At 44.7% G+C, this 17,594-nt stretch overlaps 1 protein-coding gene across 1 annotated transcript in view; it reads left to right on the plus strand.

Annotated features, from left to right (window-relative positions):
- The window catches only part of LOC145355588 (ATP-binding cassette sub-family C member 9-like), a 197,995-nt gene that overhangs the window by 138,777 nt on the left and 41,624 nt on the right, over positions 1-17,594 (plus strand). The window contains exons 16-19 of the mRNA XM_080207837.1: positions 6,862-7,019; positions 9,856-9,925; positions 14,571-14,728; positions 17,197-17,289. Of these exons, the coding sequence (XP_080063963.1) occupies positions 6,862-7,019; positions 9,856-9,925; positions 14,571-14,728; positions 17,197-17,289 (479 nt within the window). The remainder of the gene's footprint in view (positions 1-6,861; positions 7,020-9,855; positions 9,926-14,570; positions 14,729-17,196; positions 17,290-17,594) is intronic.

Below are 17,594 nucleotides of genomic sequence, written 5' to 3' on the forward strand. Positions count from 1 at the left end.
ATAAGATCTCTTCTGTGGACTCAGCTCCACTTCTCTGCCTGCTCACCATAACCCTTAATTCCTTTACTGTTCAAAAATCTGTCTATCCTTGCCTGAAAAACATTCAATGAGGTAGCCTCAACTGCTTCACTGGGAAGGGAATTCCACAGATTTACAACCCTTTGGATGAAAAGGTTTCTCCTCAACTCAGTCCTAAATCTGCTCCCATGAATTTCCCCTGCTCATCTCCCTGACACAAAGGGGCAAGTTAGCACGGCCACTCCATCCAACCTGCACATCTTTGGACTGTGGGAGGAAACCAGAGCATCCAGAGGAAACCCACACAGACACAGGGAGAACATACAAACTCCACACAGTCACCCAAGATCAAATTGGAACCAGGGTCCCTTATTTTGAAGTCATGTCCTCCAGATCTAGTTTCACCTGCCAGCGGTAGCAACCTTTCTGCCTCTATCTTATCCATTTCCTTCATAATCTTATATATTTTTATAAGATCTCCCCTCATTCTTCTAAATTGCAATAAGTAGAAAGATTAATGTTTGGTTTGGTAAGAATCCTTTGAGGAGGAGTGTGGAGATAGTGAATTACAGAGGTTTAGGGAAGAAATTCCAGACTTAACAGCCAAATTTTCCGATCTCACTGGCAGGTGGGATTCTCCCATTCTGCAGCTGTGAAGGGAAATTTGGGTGAGTGAAAATTCTCCATTAGCGGGGCGTGCAAGATTGGAGAATTCCAGCCATTCTTAAATTTCATATAAGGATGTTGTCTATTTTCCCCTCATCAGGACTATCCTGTACCTCATCCACCATCTTCAACACACATGTCCTCCATCACTAATGCATAATGACAACTGTGTGTACCATCCACTAGATCCATAGAGGAACCAACCAAGGCTCCTTCGACAGAAGCTTCCAAACCTGCAACCTCTACCATCTAGTAATAGACAAGTAGCAAGAAGCATTGTCACCTGCTAGCACCACCCAAAGCCACTCACCATCCTGACTTGCAAATATATCGCTCTTCCTCCATTTTTGCTGGGTCAAAATCCTGGAACTCCCTTCCTAACTGCACTCTGGGTGTACCTACTCTACATGGAGTGCAGCAGTTCAAGAAGACAGCTCCCCGCCGCTTTCTCAAGGGCAATTAGAGATGGGCAACAGATGCCGGCATAACCAGCGGCACCCACATCCATGAAATAATTTTTTTTTAATCCCCCCAGTTAATATCTCAAAAGCAGATTATCTGATCATTATCATATCATCGCTTCTGGATAAACTGGTAGCTGTTCCATTCCTCCATTACAACAGTTGGTTACACGTCATTAGCCGTAGGGCACTTTGGGTCCTTCTGAGATCGTGGAAGGTGTTACAGAAACAAACTGCCATGAGGAATTGTTTCCTCAGAGTGCAGGGGAAGTCCAGGAGCTATTAGACCATCCGCTACAAGGACGTTTGCATCTCAGATATACCATAGAGCTGGCACAGCCAGTGACTGTACCAATCTGTGGCTCTCTGCCTCAACCTCCTCTGGCATGCTGCAATGGGGATGATCTCCTGATATCGTGCTACCTACTCCATGTCCACCTCAAACCATGTCACCTCCAACACACAGGCAGAGTCAACTGAAAAAACTGCTCATGCCTTGAAATGCCTTTGCAGTCTCTTCGGAATGACATCCGGAATGATTCCCTCCTCCCATGTTGACACGTTTCGTGGGTTCTCAACTCTTGAAATGGAAATTACACGGTGGCGCAGTGGTTAGCACTGCTGCCTCACAGTCCCAGGGATCCGGGTTCGATTCCCAGCCTTGGGTCACTGTCTGTGTGGAGTCTGCACGTTCTCCCCGTGTCTGCTTGGGTTTCCTCCGGCTTCCTCCCACAGTCTGAAAGATGTGCTGGTTAGGTGCATTGACCAAACAGGCATCAGAATCTGGTGACGAGGGGATTCTCACTGACAAGTAGTGTCACAAGCCTACTTGTGACACTAATAAATCATTGGAAAATGAGGAGAAATATGCCCATTGGTTGTCTAGAGGTACAGCCTGGATGCGTGGTGATAGAACATTGAAAAACGACACCACAAACAGGCCCTTCGGCCCACAAGTTGCACCCATGATATCCCTACCTACTAGACTTACCTATAACCCTCAATCCTATTAAATCCCATGTACTCATCCAGAAATCTCTTAAAAGACCCTATCAAAATTGGCTCCACCACCACCGACGGCAGCCGATTCCACTCACCCACCACCCTCTGAGTGGAAAACCTACCCCTGATATCTCGTACCTACTCCCCAACACCTTAAACCTGTGTCCTCTGGTAGGGACCATTTCAGCCCTGGGAAATAGCCTCTGAGAATCCACCCTATCTATTACCTCTCAACATCTTATACACTTCTATCAGGTGATATAAAGCTAGCCTTGGAAACTAACAGTACAGTAATGTAGGATGTAAATGGATTAACTGGGCCTGGTGTTTCTCAGTGACTGCCATCTCTCGGAATCTGCTTGATGACCTTTGGATCAGTAGGGGAATCCTTCAGCCTTTTGATTCCCTTACTGATCCGGCATGGGATTTCCTGTTTGGCTATTCACCTCTCCCAAAGGACTGAGAGAGTGGGAATGGTGGAGCCTGATGATGATGTGGAGGTTGCATCAATGCCCAAATGGACAGGACGGATGGAGCAACTAGGCTTTTCCAGGCCCTTTCTACATTTCCGGAATAATTAGATAGTTTGTTCCCTGTAGACCTCAGGGGAAAGTAGCAGGGTTCAGATGATTTTCAGATGTTCGCTTTACTGTATAGCACATAGAAAAACTACAGCACAAACAGGCCCTTCGGCCCACAAGCTTTATGCCACCGCGCATCCAGGCTGCACCCCCTAGACAATTAATGGGCACATTTCTCCGCATTTTCCATTGATTTCTTTATTTATTAGCGTCACAAGTAGGCTTACGTTAACATTGTAATGAAGTTACTGTGAAAGTCCCCTCATCGCCAGACTCCGACACTCGTTCGGGTCAGTGCACCTAACCAGCACGCCTTTCAGACTGGGAGGAAGCCTGAGTGCCTGGAGGAAACCCACGCAGACACGGGGAGAACGTGCAGACTCCACACAGACAGTGACCCAAGGCTGGGAATCGAACCCGGGTCCCTGGGGCTGTGAGGCAACAGTGTGAACCACTGTGCAATTTCAATTTCAAGAGTTGAGAACCCACGAAACGCATCAACATGGGAGAAGGGAATCATTCCGGACGTCATTCCGAAGAGATTTCAAAGGCATTTCAAGGCATGAGCAGTCTTTTCAGTTGACTCTGCCTGTGTGTTGGAGGTGACATGGCTTGAGGTGGACATGGAGTAGGTAGCCCGATATCAGGAGACCATCCCCCCTGCCGCATGCCAGAGGAGGTTGAGGCAGAGAACCACAGATTGGTACAGTCGTTGGCTGTGCCAGCTCTATGGTATATCTGAAACGCAAATGTCCTTGTAGCGGATGGTGTATCCCTATCTACTAGGCTTACCTATAACCCTCTATCTTACGAAGTGGTAAACTCATGGCAGAATCCAAAAACAGGAATCAGAAATGTAGGATTGCCACTCACTGATCAAATAAGGGGAATGAGGAATTAGGCAAAGCTGAGAATCCTGGAATGACACCAGTTTTGATTTACGGAAATGGATATTGAATGATCAGTGAAATGTAGTGCAGAGAAGAACTGGGGCTGCGAGTTGTGGTTATTTTGGGGGGGGGAGAATGATGCAGATATCTTGGACAAGTCACACCATCGCTGAAGATGTGCTAGAAAAATCTGACACCAGAAGTATTGGGCTGACCAAGGGACAGGTTGGAATTTGTTTGCCACACTGAGTAAGAAGCCATAGCCGGAGTTCTCCCAAAAGAATTCTAAATTCTAAATTTGCATAAAAACGGGAGTAAATCCCACTGGTTTTTTTTTGAGCGGGATTTTCAAAATGATTTTCTACCAAACTCTCATAGAGAACCCCAGGGAGATTCAGGCTGAAAATCCAGAGGTGGGGCCTATTCCCGCTGGAAAGGCCGGCAGCGTAACGCTGTGTGGGCCACTGCGCATGCGCCGATCTGTCAGAGCGGAGATCGGTGCGTGTGCAGTAGCCTCTCGTTGCCAGTTTCCTGATCACGGGCCAGCCCCGCAATCCCACATCGCTGCCCCTCTGACCTCCCTGATTGTAGGACATCTCTGGGCCAACCCCGACCACCCCACAATCCTGCCTCGATCTCCAGGACCGCACCCCCCCAGCAGTCCCGAGCAAATACCCCCCCCCCCCCCCCCCCCCCCCGGCCCCCGTAGCTCTGACCCCTCCTGGCAGTCCCTCCCCTACTCCCCACAGTGATGGCTGGCCCCAAGCGACCCCTTCCCTCCTCCTGCCTCTGATACCAACTGCAGAGTGGCAACGGGACCCTCGCCACAACCCCACCAATCACCCCCAAACCAGATGAATGTACAACTGATAAAAATGATCTATGTGCCCAAGGTGAGATTAACACGGGGGTCCACGGTCTCCTGTGCCCTCTTAGGATGAAGCAAGAGAGAGAGAGAGTTGTGGGGATAATTCTTTACTCTGGAGTGGTTAGCACTAGAAAGGATGCAGAGGAGATTCACCTGGATACTGCCTGGTCTGGAGAATGTCACCATGAGAGGGGAGGCTGGGGTTGTTCAATTTAGATCGAGATAAGGCTGAGAGGGGAACCTGACTGAGATGGACAAAATTATGAAGCATGTAGACCAGATAAGAAGAAACTATTCTCCTTGGTAGAGGGGTCAACAACCAGGGGGCATGGATTAAAGGTCAGGGGCTGGAGATTTCGAAGGGATTTGAGGGAAAACCTTCTCGCCCAGAGGGTGGTGGGAATTTGGAACTCACTACCTGAGAGGAAGCAGAAACCCTCACTACATCTGGATGAGCAGTTGAAATGCCACAGTATACAAGACTGTGGACCAAGTGCTGGAAAATGGGATTAGGATAAATAGGTGCTGGATGGCTGGCACAGATATGATGGAGGAAAGGGCCTCTTTTTGTGTGGTAAAACTCTATGAGAATGTAGGCCTCACTACCGTGTGGCCTAGTTGAGGGGAATAACGTTAAGCAGAAGCGAGGGAAAGGAACAGCTGGATATAGAGATATGAAGAAAGGTTGTACAGACGATAAAAGAAGTGAGTTGAATAACCTCTTTCCATGCTGTAGTTCTACATATAGAAAAGTCTTCCTTTTTAAGAATGAAAGATTAATGGCTGAAGAGAGAATAAAGGAGCAGAGAAATATCTGTTATTCGGTGACGGGGAGAAAGTCACTTCCAAATTCCCAAAGGTAGAGATGGAACGTTTGCTACACTTAAAATAAGTTGTACTTTAATAGAAACATCACTTGATCAATAGCCTAAGGGAAGTATTTGAAAAGGGACCATTCAAATATTCGATGTGATAACATCACTGACAATCATCCCTACTCGTTAAAATATAAAAGCAAATTACTGCGGATGCTGGAATCTGAAAACAAAAGAGAAAACGCTGGAAAATCTCAGCGGGTCTGGCAGCATCTGTAAGGAGAGAAAAGAGCTAACGTTTTGAGTCCAGATGACCCTTGACCAAGGGTCGCCTGGACTCGAAACGTCAGCTCTTTTCTTACAAGTGCTGCCAGACCTGCTGAGATTTTCCGGCGTTTCGTCTTTTGCCTACTCTTTAAAAAGCAGTTTGGTTAACGAAACAACTCCTCAGAGGCCGGTCTCCCATCACCAGATTCCCTTTATTTACAAATTCGCTTCCCCTCCTGAAAATGCTTCAGTTACAGAGTCCAGAGTGTCAATAGCCCTGACATTCCTCAGTATATATGATGTGGAGATGCCGGCGTTGGACTGGGGTAAACACAGTAAGAAGTGTTACAACACCAGGTTAAAGTCCAACAGGTTTATTTGATAGCAAAATCCACGAGCTTTTGGAGCGCTTGCTGTCCCTTTACTTACCTGATGAAGGAGCAGCGATCCGAAAGCTAGTGGCTTTTGCTACCAAATAAACCTGTTGGACTTTAACCAGGTGTTATGAGACTTCTTAGTGGGATTTCTCAGTATATATACACAGGTCAGAGTCCCTGGTCAGTCAGGCAATTATTACCACTCTTTTTGGCCAACCAAATAAGCTAATTCTAATTAACGAGGGGACAAATTAAAATGGGCAGCTCCCAAAAGGAGGGGAAATCGCCTGAAATAAAGGACAAAGTGGACAGGAAACTTGTAACATCAAATCGAAATGTGATTAAAAGGGTCAGTAATACACTTCAGTCCCTGCGGTGCCCAGTGGGCACGAAAGACATTTAACGGTGCCCTCAGACACCGCATGCTGTCTCTCCAGGGACACCCGGCGGCAAATACGGCCATGGTAGAGGGGCAGACGTTCGGGTCGGACAACTCCCTCGGTCGCCCGCTGCCTGGACTTGTTTACGGTAAGTTTTACCAGGCCCAGGAGCAGGTACTGGGTGTCCGTAGATCAGGACTGTGGGACTGGAGCGCAAACAAAACATCTACAAACATTTCTGAGAAAACAAAAGAAGGTGTGCAGCCTATAACATTCCACGTAGGCTTGTCACACGGACTCCACAAGGTCCAATCATTAGCTCAATCAGGGAGCTCATACTCCGAGAGGCCAACCTCGCTGAGGCCATTACAGTTGATAAGGGATTTTAGATTCTGATGCTGTGGTTCCACACTCCAGAATATCACCCTATCACTGGATGATCAGATTGTCATCCTCACCGATCAGGCTAAATTATCTAAGGTCAAAACTACTCTGCTCTTTACCAACTTTGTAATCCACAAACGTTTTCCCCTTAGATTGATCAGAATTACTACAAAATGTGGTACAGCATCCTGTGCAGTATTGGGATCATACTGTGCCTCATCACATCGCTGACCGTGGAATGGATGGGTCTAACCGCGGCCAAAAATCTCCACCGTAACCTTCTAAACAAGATAATCTTAGCACCAGTGAGGTAAGCTGAAACCTGATCCACAGTTTCCTCTATAAATCTTCACGAGCGTCACAACTGTAAGCGATGTTTATTTGGCTCCTTTAATCTACATCCTAATGTGTTTCCAGTGTGCTGTTACAAAGATTTCTGAGTCATATTGAGGTGACGTAAGGGTAGATGTCTAAAGGCTTGGTCAAAGAGACACATTTTAAGCAGCATTTTATAAAAAGATAATAAAACAGAGAATCTGAGAGGGTTTAAGAAGGTTATTCCGGGGTTTAGGGCCTAGACGGTTGAAAGCATGACCCAGAAGTGGTGTTGGTAAGGAATTTAAAGATACTGAGGAGACTACAATTAAAGGAATACAGTGGGAGGGTTGTACATTTTTGAGGAGATTACTGTGATGAATACTTGCTGGATGAAGCAGAATATTTTCCACTTATCTAAGCGTGAACGGTGGCACAGTGGTTAGCACTGCTGACTCATAGCCGTGGTGTGGAGATGCCAGCATTGGACTGGGGTGGGCACAGTAAGAAGTCCCACAACACCAGGTTAAAGTCCAACAGGTTTATTTGGAATCACAAGCTTCTGGAGTGCTGCTCAGGTGATTCACAGCGCCAGAGACCCGGGTTCAATTCCCAGCTTGGGTCACTGTCTATGTGGAGTTTGCACATTCTCCCCGTGTCTGCGTGGGCTGCTTCCAGGTGCTGCAGTTTCCTCCCACACTCCAAAGATGTGCAGGTCAGATGGACTGGCCATGCTAAATTGCCCCTTAGTGTCAGGGAGACTAGCTAGGGTGAATGCATGGGGTTATTGATAGGGCCTGGATGGGATTGTGGTTAGTGCAGACTCGATGGGCCAAATGGCCACCTTCTGCACTGTAGGATTCTATGAACTTCCAACGTAATCACGTTATTGCCAACTTAGGGAGTTGGTTAGCTCAGTTGGCTGGACAGCTGGTTAGTGATGCAAAGCGATTCTCCCTGTGTCTGCGTGGGTTTCCTTCAGATGCTGCAGTTTCCTCCACAATCCAAAGATGTGGGGGTTAGGTGGGTTTGGCTTTGCTAAATTGCCCCTTAGGGGGACTAGTTAAGGTAGGCGCATGGGGTTATGGGAATGGGGCCTGGATGCAATTGTGGTTGATGCAGACTTGATGACCAAATGGATTCCTTCTGCACGGTAAGGATTCTATGACTCTGATTTTTACTTGCACTTGCTAATCGTTTTGACCTCCTCCAGCCTTTCAGGCAGTCTGTACCGTATTCCATTGAAGAGAGTGGTCACAACTTTGTGGTCTGTTAACCCTCTCCACACTGAGAGGAATTGATCTCGCCCCTGCCTTCAGAATCATCGTTGTTACAAAGCAAAAGGAGGTCACAGGGCAGTCTGCACTGTCTCTCTGAATGAGCGATTCGCTCAGTGCCATTCTCCCAGCTTCTTCCTGTAACTCTGCACATTCTTCCTTTTCAGAAAGCAGTCTAATTCCCTCCTGAATGTTTCAGTTTCTGGGGAGGCGGTGGTCTAGTTCTGTTGTCACTGGACTAGTGACCCAGGTTAATGTCTTGGGGGGAGCAAATGGTGAAATTTGAATTCCGTTTTTAAAAAAAAACTCTGGAATTAAAAGTCTAACAATGACCATGAAACCATTGTCAATTGTTGTAAAAATCCATCTGGTCCACTAATGTCCTTTAGGGAAGGAAATCTGCCGTCCTTACCTGATCTGGCCTATGTGTGACTCTAGAGCCACAGCAATGTGATTGACTCGTAAGTTGCCCTCAGGAATGGGCAATAAATGCTGGCCAGCCAGCGATGCCAATGCCCCATCAACGAATAAAAAAGAATTGAATCTGCCTCCACCCATGCTTGGGCAGAGCATTCCAGAGCCTAACCCACACCTGCGTGCAGAGGTTTCTCCTCGCGCTGTTTTTATTTATTTGAATCGCTTTAATTCTGTGCCCTTTTACTTGATCCTTTTATGGGTGGGGTGCAGTTTCTCCCTCTGCCCAGGCCCCTCCTGGTTTTGAATACTTCTTTCAAATCTGCCCTGTAATTTAACGCCTTCATAGCTAATTTTGGAAACCAGTATTTGTGGGGAAATAATCGGAGCGTTATGATATCGAGGATTGACGTCAAAAAGAAAACTTTGCACTTCAATTTCACAATCAGTGTAGCTACCAGAAAGGCAGCAGGCAAACCCGATGAACCTTGGACTTTTGTCTTCTGCCAATTCTTGCGCTCCGAATTGCATGATGTCTTATCACATTTCAAAAATAACCCATGGTTTATATAAATATTTCTTTTTATTCGTTCATGGGACATGGGTGTCGCTGATGGCCAGCAGTTAGTGTTATAAGATCATAATATATAGGAGCAGAATTAGGCCAATTGGTCCATCAAGTTTGCTCCACCATTCAATCATGGCTGATATGATTCTTACAACATTCTCCTCCCTTCTCCCCATAACCCCTGATCCCCTTATTGATCAAGAACCTACCTATCTCTGTCTTAAAGACACTAACTGACCTCCATAGCCCCCTGGCAATGAGTTCCACAGGTTCACCACCCTCTGGCTGACAAAATTCCTTCTCATCTCAGTTTTAAAGGAGCGTCCCTTCACTCTGAGGTTGTACCCTTGAGTTCTAGTCTCTCCTATTAGTGGAAACATCCATTCCATGTCTAATCTATCTAGTATTCTGTAAGTTTCAATTGGGTTCCCCTCATGTTGCAATTTTCACCTTGTAACTAATGCGGCAATGTCTTAGCGTTTCATGCACCTTGAGGTTGTATATTTGCAATTCATCGACACTTTGATCTTCACACTGTTTACTTACGTAGTCTTTGTTTTCCAATTCTTCAGGTTCTTTGACTCAACGCCTCTTGGTCAAATTCTCAATCGTTTCTCTGCCGATACAAACATAATAGATCAGGTATGAATGTTAAATATCTGGTTCACAGGTTGCATGGGGGGGACTTGTAGCCAACTGAATATGAGAGACTAGATGCTGATCTAATTAAGATGAGATGATTAAGGGTTTGATAGGATAAATAGATTTCCTCTGATACAGGAATCCAGGATAATGAGGGGACATAACCAATCTGGGTGAATACAGCTGTGGTATAGTTTAACCATGATCTAATCAAATGGCTTCTCCTCTGTTCCGATGTAATTATAATGGTGTTTGAGGAAGCTTTGTGCCCTTAATGATGGCACAGTGGTTCGTACTACTGTCTCACAGTGCCAGGGGCCTGGGTTCAATTCCAGACTTGGGTGGATGTCTCTGTGGAGTTTGCACACCCTCCCCGTGTCTGTATGGGTTTCCCCTGGGTGCTCTGGTTTCCTCCCACACTCCAAACATGTGGTGTGTTTGTGTGCGTGTACATAGTCTGACATTTACACTGTCGAGGTGCAGGAGGGTAGAGAGAGAGAGAAAATGAAACATGCATTTGAGCCATGACTACTTCAACAACGTCTAATACAATTCCAGGATTTCAAATCAGCTAAAATCTTCAGTAATGATTATTAAAAGGTTAAAGTTGTTCTCTGCCTTGAATGTTGCCTGTGCGTTAATAATATTCAAGCTATCCAAACTTATGAAGTGAATTGATATTATTGGGTCACAGTGCTCAATGTAGGAATGAAATCCTGGAACATGAACTGGCCTGACTTTACACTGGGCTTTGATGTAGATATAAGTGCTGTCAGAAATAGCATTTTATGGATGCCCCTTTCATCATAAAATTGATCTTTTAACTGTGATTTAATTTAAACAATGTGTAATTGGGGTTTGAAGAAAAGATGAGAATGTATTTCCAAATCTAGCACCAATAAGAACTGAGAGTATGAAAACATTAGAATACTATTAGTCTCAAAGTGCTTACACCTTCCTCCATATTGCTTTGCGAATGGAAAACCTAGATCACTCCAACCTGATAACGTGTTGTTGATCAGTTCGTGTCATTCCTTGACATTTGAGGCCTTGCCTCGAATTGTGTGGAGCAGTGAAGATGAAACATTTAGCAATTCTTCACTGAAATCTTTCACTTGATCACATAATACCTTCTAATACCAGCCTGTGTGAAGATAGGAGTCAAAGTGAAAATGATCTTAAATGTCAACAATGAAGGTTTAGCACTAAAAATGGGTTGACTCATGTAGAAGGATGTCCTTAATCCAGTAATTAAGTTGTATATGTGTCAAAATTTCCCTTGTTGCTTTCGAGTGTCTAGTTATTTTGAAACGTGAATCACTGCCTTTAGTGGTAGTTCAATAAGGAAGATGAAGGTTTACTGAGTCAACGTGCGCATATTCTTTGGTATTCATGAATCAGTAAAGGCCTCAGTAAGGCCTTTACTGATTCATGAATCAGGGCCGATGGCCCTTAGATTGCTATTTGCTTCATGGAATGGGCATTAATGTACTTCCAGGATCTCATTCCAGGTTGCACTGGACACATTCCACCCAGCCCTGCAGGCAATGGAGTCCAGAAACCCTGGTAAATTAGTCTGGACGTAGTACTTCTGTCTCTCTTAGGCCCGTTAAAAGAATCAGGGGCGCTATTGCCTTAGGACTGATATTCCCAACGTTGTGCTGGTGTGCCTGCCTTACGGCTTTCTGGAGATTACTACCTTGTGATAAGCAATCTGAGCATAAGCTGCAGTTCCTTTAAGATGTGTGTGTATGCATGACCATGTGACAACCTGAAAGAGATCAGGCAGAGCGACAAGCAACGAAAACAGAAAATGCTGGAAAATCTCGGCTGGTCTGACAGCAGCTGTGGAGAGGGAATAGAGCCCTCAATCTGAATGATCCAGACTTGAAACATTTGCTCTATTCTCTCTCCATAGATGCTGTCAGACCAGCTGAAGTTTTTCAGCATTTTCTGTTTTTGCTTCAGATTCCAGCTGGGGTTTCTGGACTCCATTGCCTGGAGAGCTGGGTGGAATGTGTCCAGTGCAACCTGGAATGAGATCCTGGAAGTACATTAATGCCCATTCCATGCAGCAAATAGCAATCTAAGGGCCGTCAGCACTATACTGAGGCCTTTATTGATTCATGAATACCAAAGAATATGCGCACATTGACTCAGTAAACCTTCATCTTCCTTATTGAACTATCACTAAAGGCAGTGATTCACGTTTCAAAATAACTAGACACTTGAAAGCAACAAGGGAAATTTTGACACATATACAACTTAATTACTGGATTAAGGCCATAGTTCTACATGAATCAACACATTTTTAGTGCTAAACCTTTGTTGTTGACATTTAAGATTGTTTTCACTTCGATTCCTATCTTCACACAGACTGGTATTAGAAGGTATTACGTGATTGAGTGAAAGATTTCAGTGAAGAAACGCTAAATGTTTCATCTTCACTGCTCCATACAAATCAGGACAGTATTTTGCCTTGATCTTAGTGCAACAAGCAAACTCACCTATGGCTAAGGAAAATTACAGGAAACATTGCCTGGGATCTCAGCCCTCTGTGATCTTGGATGACCATTCAAACCCCAGCCCACCCCTCCACCAGTAAGGAAAGTACACCGTACCTTCCTTACTGGTGACTGGGGCAGTTCAATATTGATGGATTTCAGTCTATTCAGCTGCATTGGGATGTCCATTTGGCATCCCACAATCTGATCCCATACGCAAAACCATGTGATATGAAGGGGAGGGTGAGCTCCTCTTTGAGAACTAACGTGAAAGCACTCAAAGCAGAGTGTCTCACCTATAATCTGTTAAACTGCATGAGAATTAGCACGAACTGCAACTTCTAGTGGTTAAATCAAAATAACTATCCAAGACCCTTTCTGTAAGATCAATAAGTAACACTTTATTTATCTAACTAACAGTGAACAGGTTAACTAAATATTAACAATTGAATGAAACACTATTCTAATGGAATGCTGTTTAAATAAATACAATTCCCACTTATTAACCAAAAAAATAGAACTTTTCGTCACTCTCACAACATAATTAGGTTTTATCTTCCAGAATCTTCCGTCGTCTTTGCTGATTTCTTCTGCCTTTACTATCATGATGAGGCTTTCTTTTAAGGCATAAGTGCAACTATGAGCTGTGGCAGAGAAAGTTGCTAGCTGGCTGTCTGGAGCTGGGAGCTGGTCGTTAAACCCTTGATGACTTAGCAACATCCCCACAATAGGATTGGTTTACAAGTTACCAAAATATCAAATTCAAATCTGATAGGCTACTGTTATTCAAATGCCTATTTTAAATTAATTGGTTAAAATTCAAAAACAGCCTGTTGTCTTGGCCATACAACTGACTAGCCTCTCAACGTAATTGTTTCAGTCTGTGTACTTGTATGCACCTTTTTTTTTTGGAAAACTCTTAAGTAGAAAAGAAACCTACCTTTTAAAGTGACTGCATAATATTTTCAAGTCTTGGCATTTTGCACTTCTTTATAATTTTACAAACACCAACTTTGTAACACATGGCAGTCTCCTTGATGTGAGTGTGGGTAAATCAGCCAGTCAGCCAAAACTGATAATACATTTGAGAGCAATGCGTAGACTCTGGCTTACTGTAAGAAAGACATAAAATGAAGGGGCCTGAGATATTAATCAGCAGCCAGGAAGAACAGAAGAAATATTGATAAGAGAAACTCTGTTTTGAGCTGAAACAGTTGTTCCGGAGCGCTTGTGATTTAGATATCTGCGACGTTCGTGCTATATAATTTTATTGCTGTCTCTGCAGCTTCCCCCAGTGAAGCATAATACAGCTGATTGAATTGAGCTATCCATTCACTTGTTCATTGTTAATGTCAGTGTTTGGTATTTATTCCTTCTTTCCCGCGGGCAGTCTGATTATTTTCATGGAGCTGTAAGAGATTTGATGGATTCCACAATTCAACTATAGATGAATGATGTTTTACCATCAGAAATGTAACCTTGTGAGATGAGATTTATAATCAGCCCAGTAATAGATCAGATGTGAATGTTAAATACCTTTCTCCCTGGTATTCTGACAGATTACGTAGACTGACCTTGTTAGCACTTGGGTACAGAAGATTAATGAATGAAGATTAACGGGGTACTTAGCATGATTAAGAATTTGACCGGGCAGATAGAGAGAAGTGTAATCACTGTCGTAATGTCAGAAATGTGGCAGCCAGTTTGTGTGCACTACCTTTTGTTGTAGAATCTAGTCTCACACCAGGAGTTGAGCACTGAATCCAGATTGACACTCCAGTGTCGTACTGTGGGAGTGCAGCGCTGTCAGAGGTGCTGTCCTTTAGCAATAAAGCGAGGTCCTCCCTGCTCTCTCAAGTGGGTTTAAAACACCCCATGAGCATCATTTTGAAGAATGGGAGAGTTACTCTAAGTGTCGTGATCAATGTATTTCCTTCAATAAATATTAAAAGATAACAGATTATCTGTTCATTATCACAGTGTTGTTTGTGGGAGCTTGCTGTGCACAAATACCCTTCCCCGTTCCCTCATTACAACAGTGACTGCACTTCAGAACTACTTAATTGACGACGGAACTGTTTTGAGACATTTGGTGATCATGAACAGAACTGTTTAAATAAGTCTTTCTTTCTTTATTTTAGCATATCCCACCAACTCTGGAATCCTTAACTAGATCAACTTTCCTGTGCCTATCAGCAATAGGTGTGATCGCGTTTGTCACGCCAATCTTCCTTATCGCTTTAGTGCCCTTTGTTATTGCCTTTTACTTTATACAGAAGTACTTCCGGGTTGCCTCAAAGTAAGTAGCAATCAAATGCGTTATTTTCTGAACTAGATCTAAACCCTTCCTTGCCGTTTAAGACTCATACAATGACATGAGATGACCTCACATAGATGAGACGCAACCAGTTTTCACAGTGAGCAAGTCCCTTTTGATTGCTTTCATTGCACCATAGGATATAGGAGCAGAATTGGGCCATTTGGCCCATCGGGTCTATTCTGCTGTTCAGTCATGGCTGATAAGCTTTTCAGCCCCATACTCCTGACTTTTCCCTGTAGCCTTTGCTCTCTTACCATTCAAGAACCTATCAATCTCTGTCCTAAATACACTCAATGACCCGGCCTCCACAACCTCCTTTGGCAATGAATTCCACAGATTCACCACCCTCTGGCTGAAGAAATTCCTCCTCATCTCGGTTCTAAAGGATCGCCCCTTTACTCCGAGGCTGTGCACTCGGATCCCAGTCTCTCCTACTAATCGAAACACCTTCTCCACGTCCAGTCTATGCAGCCTTCTGTAACTTTCAAGAAGTTTCATCCATTGCAAAGAAAGATCTCGTGGCCTGGATCTCAGGTGTTACTGTTGGAGCAGATTCCCAGGTCCCTTGGTCAAAGTTTGGGGAGCTCACTCCAAATTGTAGGGATGGGGCTCACTTGCATTGCTGGAGGAGATTTCTTTCTTTATAAAATTGGCTGTCTAACTAGCATTTCATTTATTCCAACCTCACAGTTCAACTGCTGCACTTTATAGATGGATGAAAATAAATATAAGTCTGGTAATTATGAAGACTGACGAAAACCTGACCATAAAATCCAAAATGTAAACCAATAAAATTGAGGAATATTTCTTCCAAAAACCTTTCACTGGCCAATTTTTGCATTTCTGATAAATGCACTGATCACAGCTTAAAAAAAGAAATCGCAAAGTTAACAGGCGGGATTTAGTGTGCCTGTTCGCCGTGAGGGCCACAATGGGACGTGCAATGGTGAGATCTTGGTTTGAGATATTACATCCCACATCCATCAGCGACATTATACCAACTTGAACCATGATTTGCCTTAATTTAAATGTAATTAATTACACGGTGGCACAGTGGTTAGCACTGCTGTCTCACAGCACCAGGGACCTGGGTTCGATTCCCAGCTTGGGTCACTGTCTGTGTGGAGTCTGCACATTCTCCACATGTCTGCATGGGTTTCCATCGGGTGCTGCAGTTTCCTTCCACAGTCTGAAAGATGTGCTGTTAAATTCTTCCTCCGTGTACCTGAACAGGCGCCGGAGTGTGGCGACTAGGGGATTTTCACAGTAACTTCATTGAAGTGAGGTCTACTTGTGACCAATAATTAAACTTAAACTTACAACATCACCCCTCCCCTACCCCACCTCCCACAGCACGATTCACTACAGGTTTTCAGAAAAAAACAGTCGAGATGACCACACCCGGAGGCACCTGGAGGCCCCAGGGGTTGAGAGCCAAGGCTGCTCATTGTCCTCTGCCAGCTGGGGCACTGCCAAGCGGCAATGAAGTGGGTACTGAGTTGAATATTGCTAGGGGGAGGGTTACGTTACTCCATTGGTGAGGAGTGGGTTCACTTTGTGTGTGATGGGAGGGAGAGAGCAGTGCGCATTGAGAATGACATTGGGTGGGGGAGGGAGAGGGGGGGCAAGTGCCCCTAGTATTTCCATGAGAGGGATGGGACACAGGGGGTGTGTCATCCATGAGTGAGGGTGCTGGGAGGGAGTCTGTTATTTTTCAGAATGGCGCCCTATAAACACAGCGTCTGGTCTCTGTAGAGCGGACCCTGCCAACTCTATCAGACTCTGCCCCATCACAGTGACAGCACCAACCATGCTATTGATCTTTTTTTTGACAGAGTGGGTGAAGATCTGGTCAGAAAGCCTGGTTGCGTTTCTGGAGAGAAACACATCACTTTTCAGTCAGAACCTGACACCTCACCATTTTTGTTTTGGAAAGTTCCACCCAACGTCTACTATAAATCAGAACAAATATTTCCACCTTTCCATCCAATGAAAATACCTTTGTTAACTTTACCATTCCCCCAATGTCTAATCTCCTTCCCTGCCCTGAGATCTGGATCCTCACTTTACTTTTCATTCCCCAGTCCCATCTCCTCTGTGGCTCCAGCCTCCAGTTACGTATCATTTAAGCGAGGCCGTCATGTTTTGTTCATTAACCTTGAACCCACAGTCCTTTGAGGCGGAGACAAGGATGGACATAAGTAAACCATGACACAGTGGATAGTGCTTCTAAATGTGTTGTTGATGAAATTTATCCTGGACACACTCAGGAAATTCACCCTGTTTTGACGTGTGTTGGTCTGCTTATCCCAATCTATAGGAAAGTTGAAATCTCCATCAAAGCCTCTCTCCCCTTGCTACATGACTGTCTAATCTTCTTAATCTGAAATGACTTGCTGCCATGTGCAATAAGTTGTGTTGTCTTAACTCTCCCTTTCTGAATGAAGGGATCTCCAGGAACTGGATGACAGCACGCAGTTACCTCTACTGTGCCACTTCTCTGAAACCGCAGAAGGACTCACAACGATCCGAGCGTTCCGGTAAGGTGGTAATTGCAAGTTTGGGATGAGAGTGCTGCATTGTGATCTTCCCATTTTTGTGTTGTGTCTGTCACAGTTGGCAAAGGTCTTTAAGCATCGACCACTCCAGATGTGTTACCATGTGTGCCAGTGAACATAGAGACTGGTTTCCTGAGGTCGTGCTGCTCATTTGCATTGGATAAGTGTCGTGTCAGCACTAAGCCCACTGATTAAAGGCATCTGGGGGATTATTTGGCAGGGCAGGACGTCAGGCAAGGCAGAGACTAATCATAGGCTTGCTGTAGCTTCTCGGAGAGGACAGAAGG

Source organism: Carcharhinus amblyrhynchos, chromosome 19, assembly GCF_965287045.1.
Source record: "Carcharhinus amblyrhynchos chromosome 19, sCarAmb.v2.hapA, whole genome shotgun sequence".
NCBI lineage: Eukaryota > Metazoa > Chordata > Chondrichthyes > Carcharhiniformes > Carcharhinidae > Carcharhinus > Carcharhinus amblyrhynchos.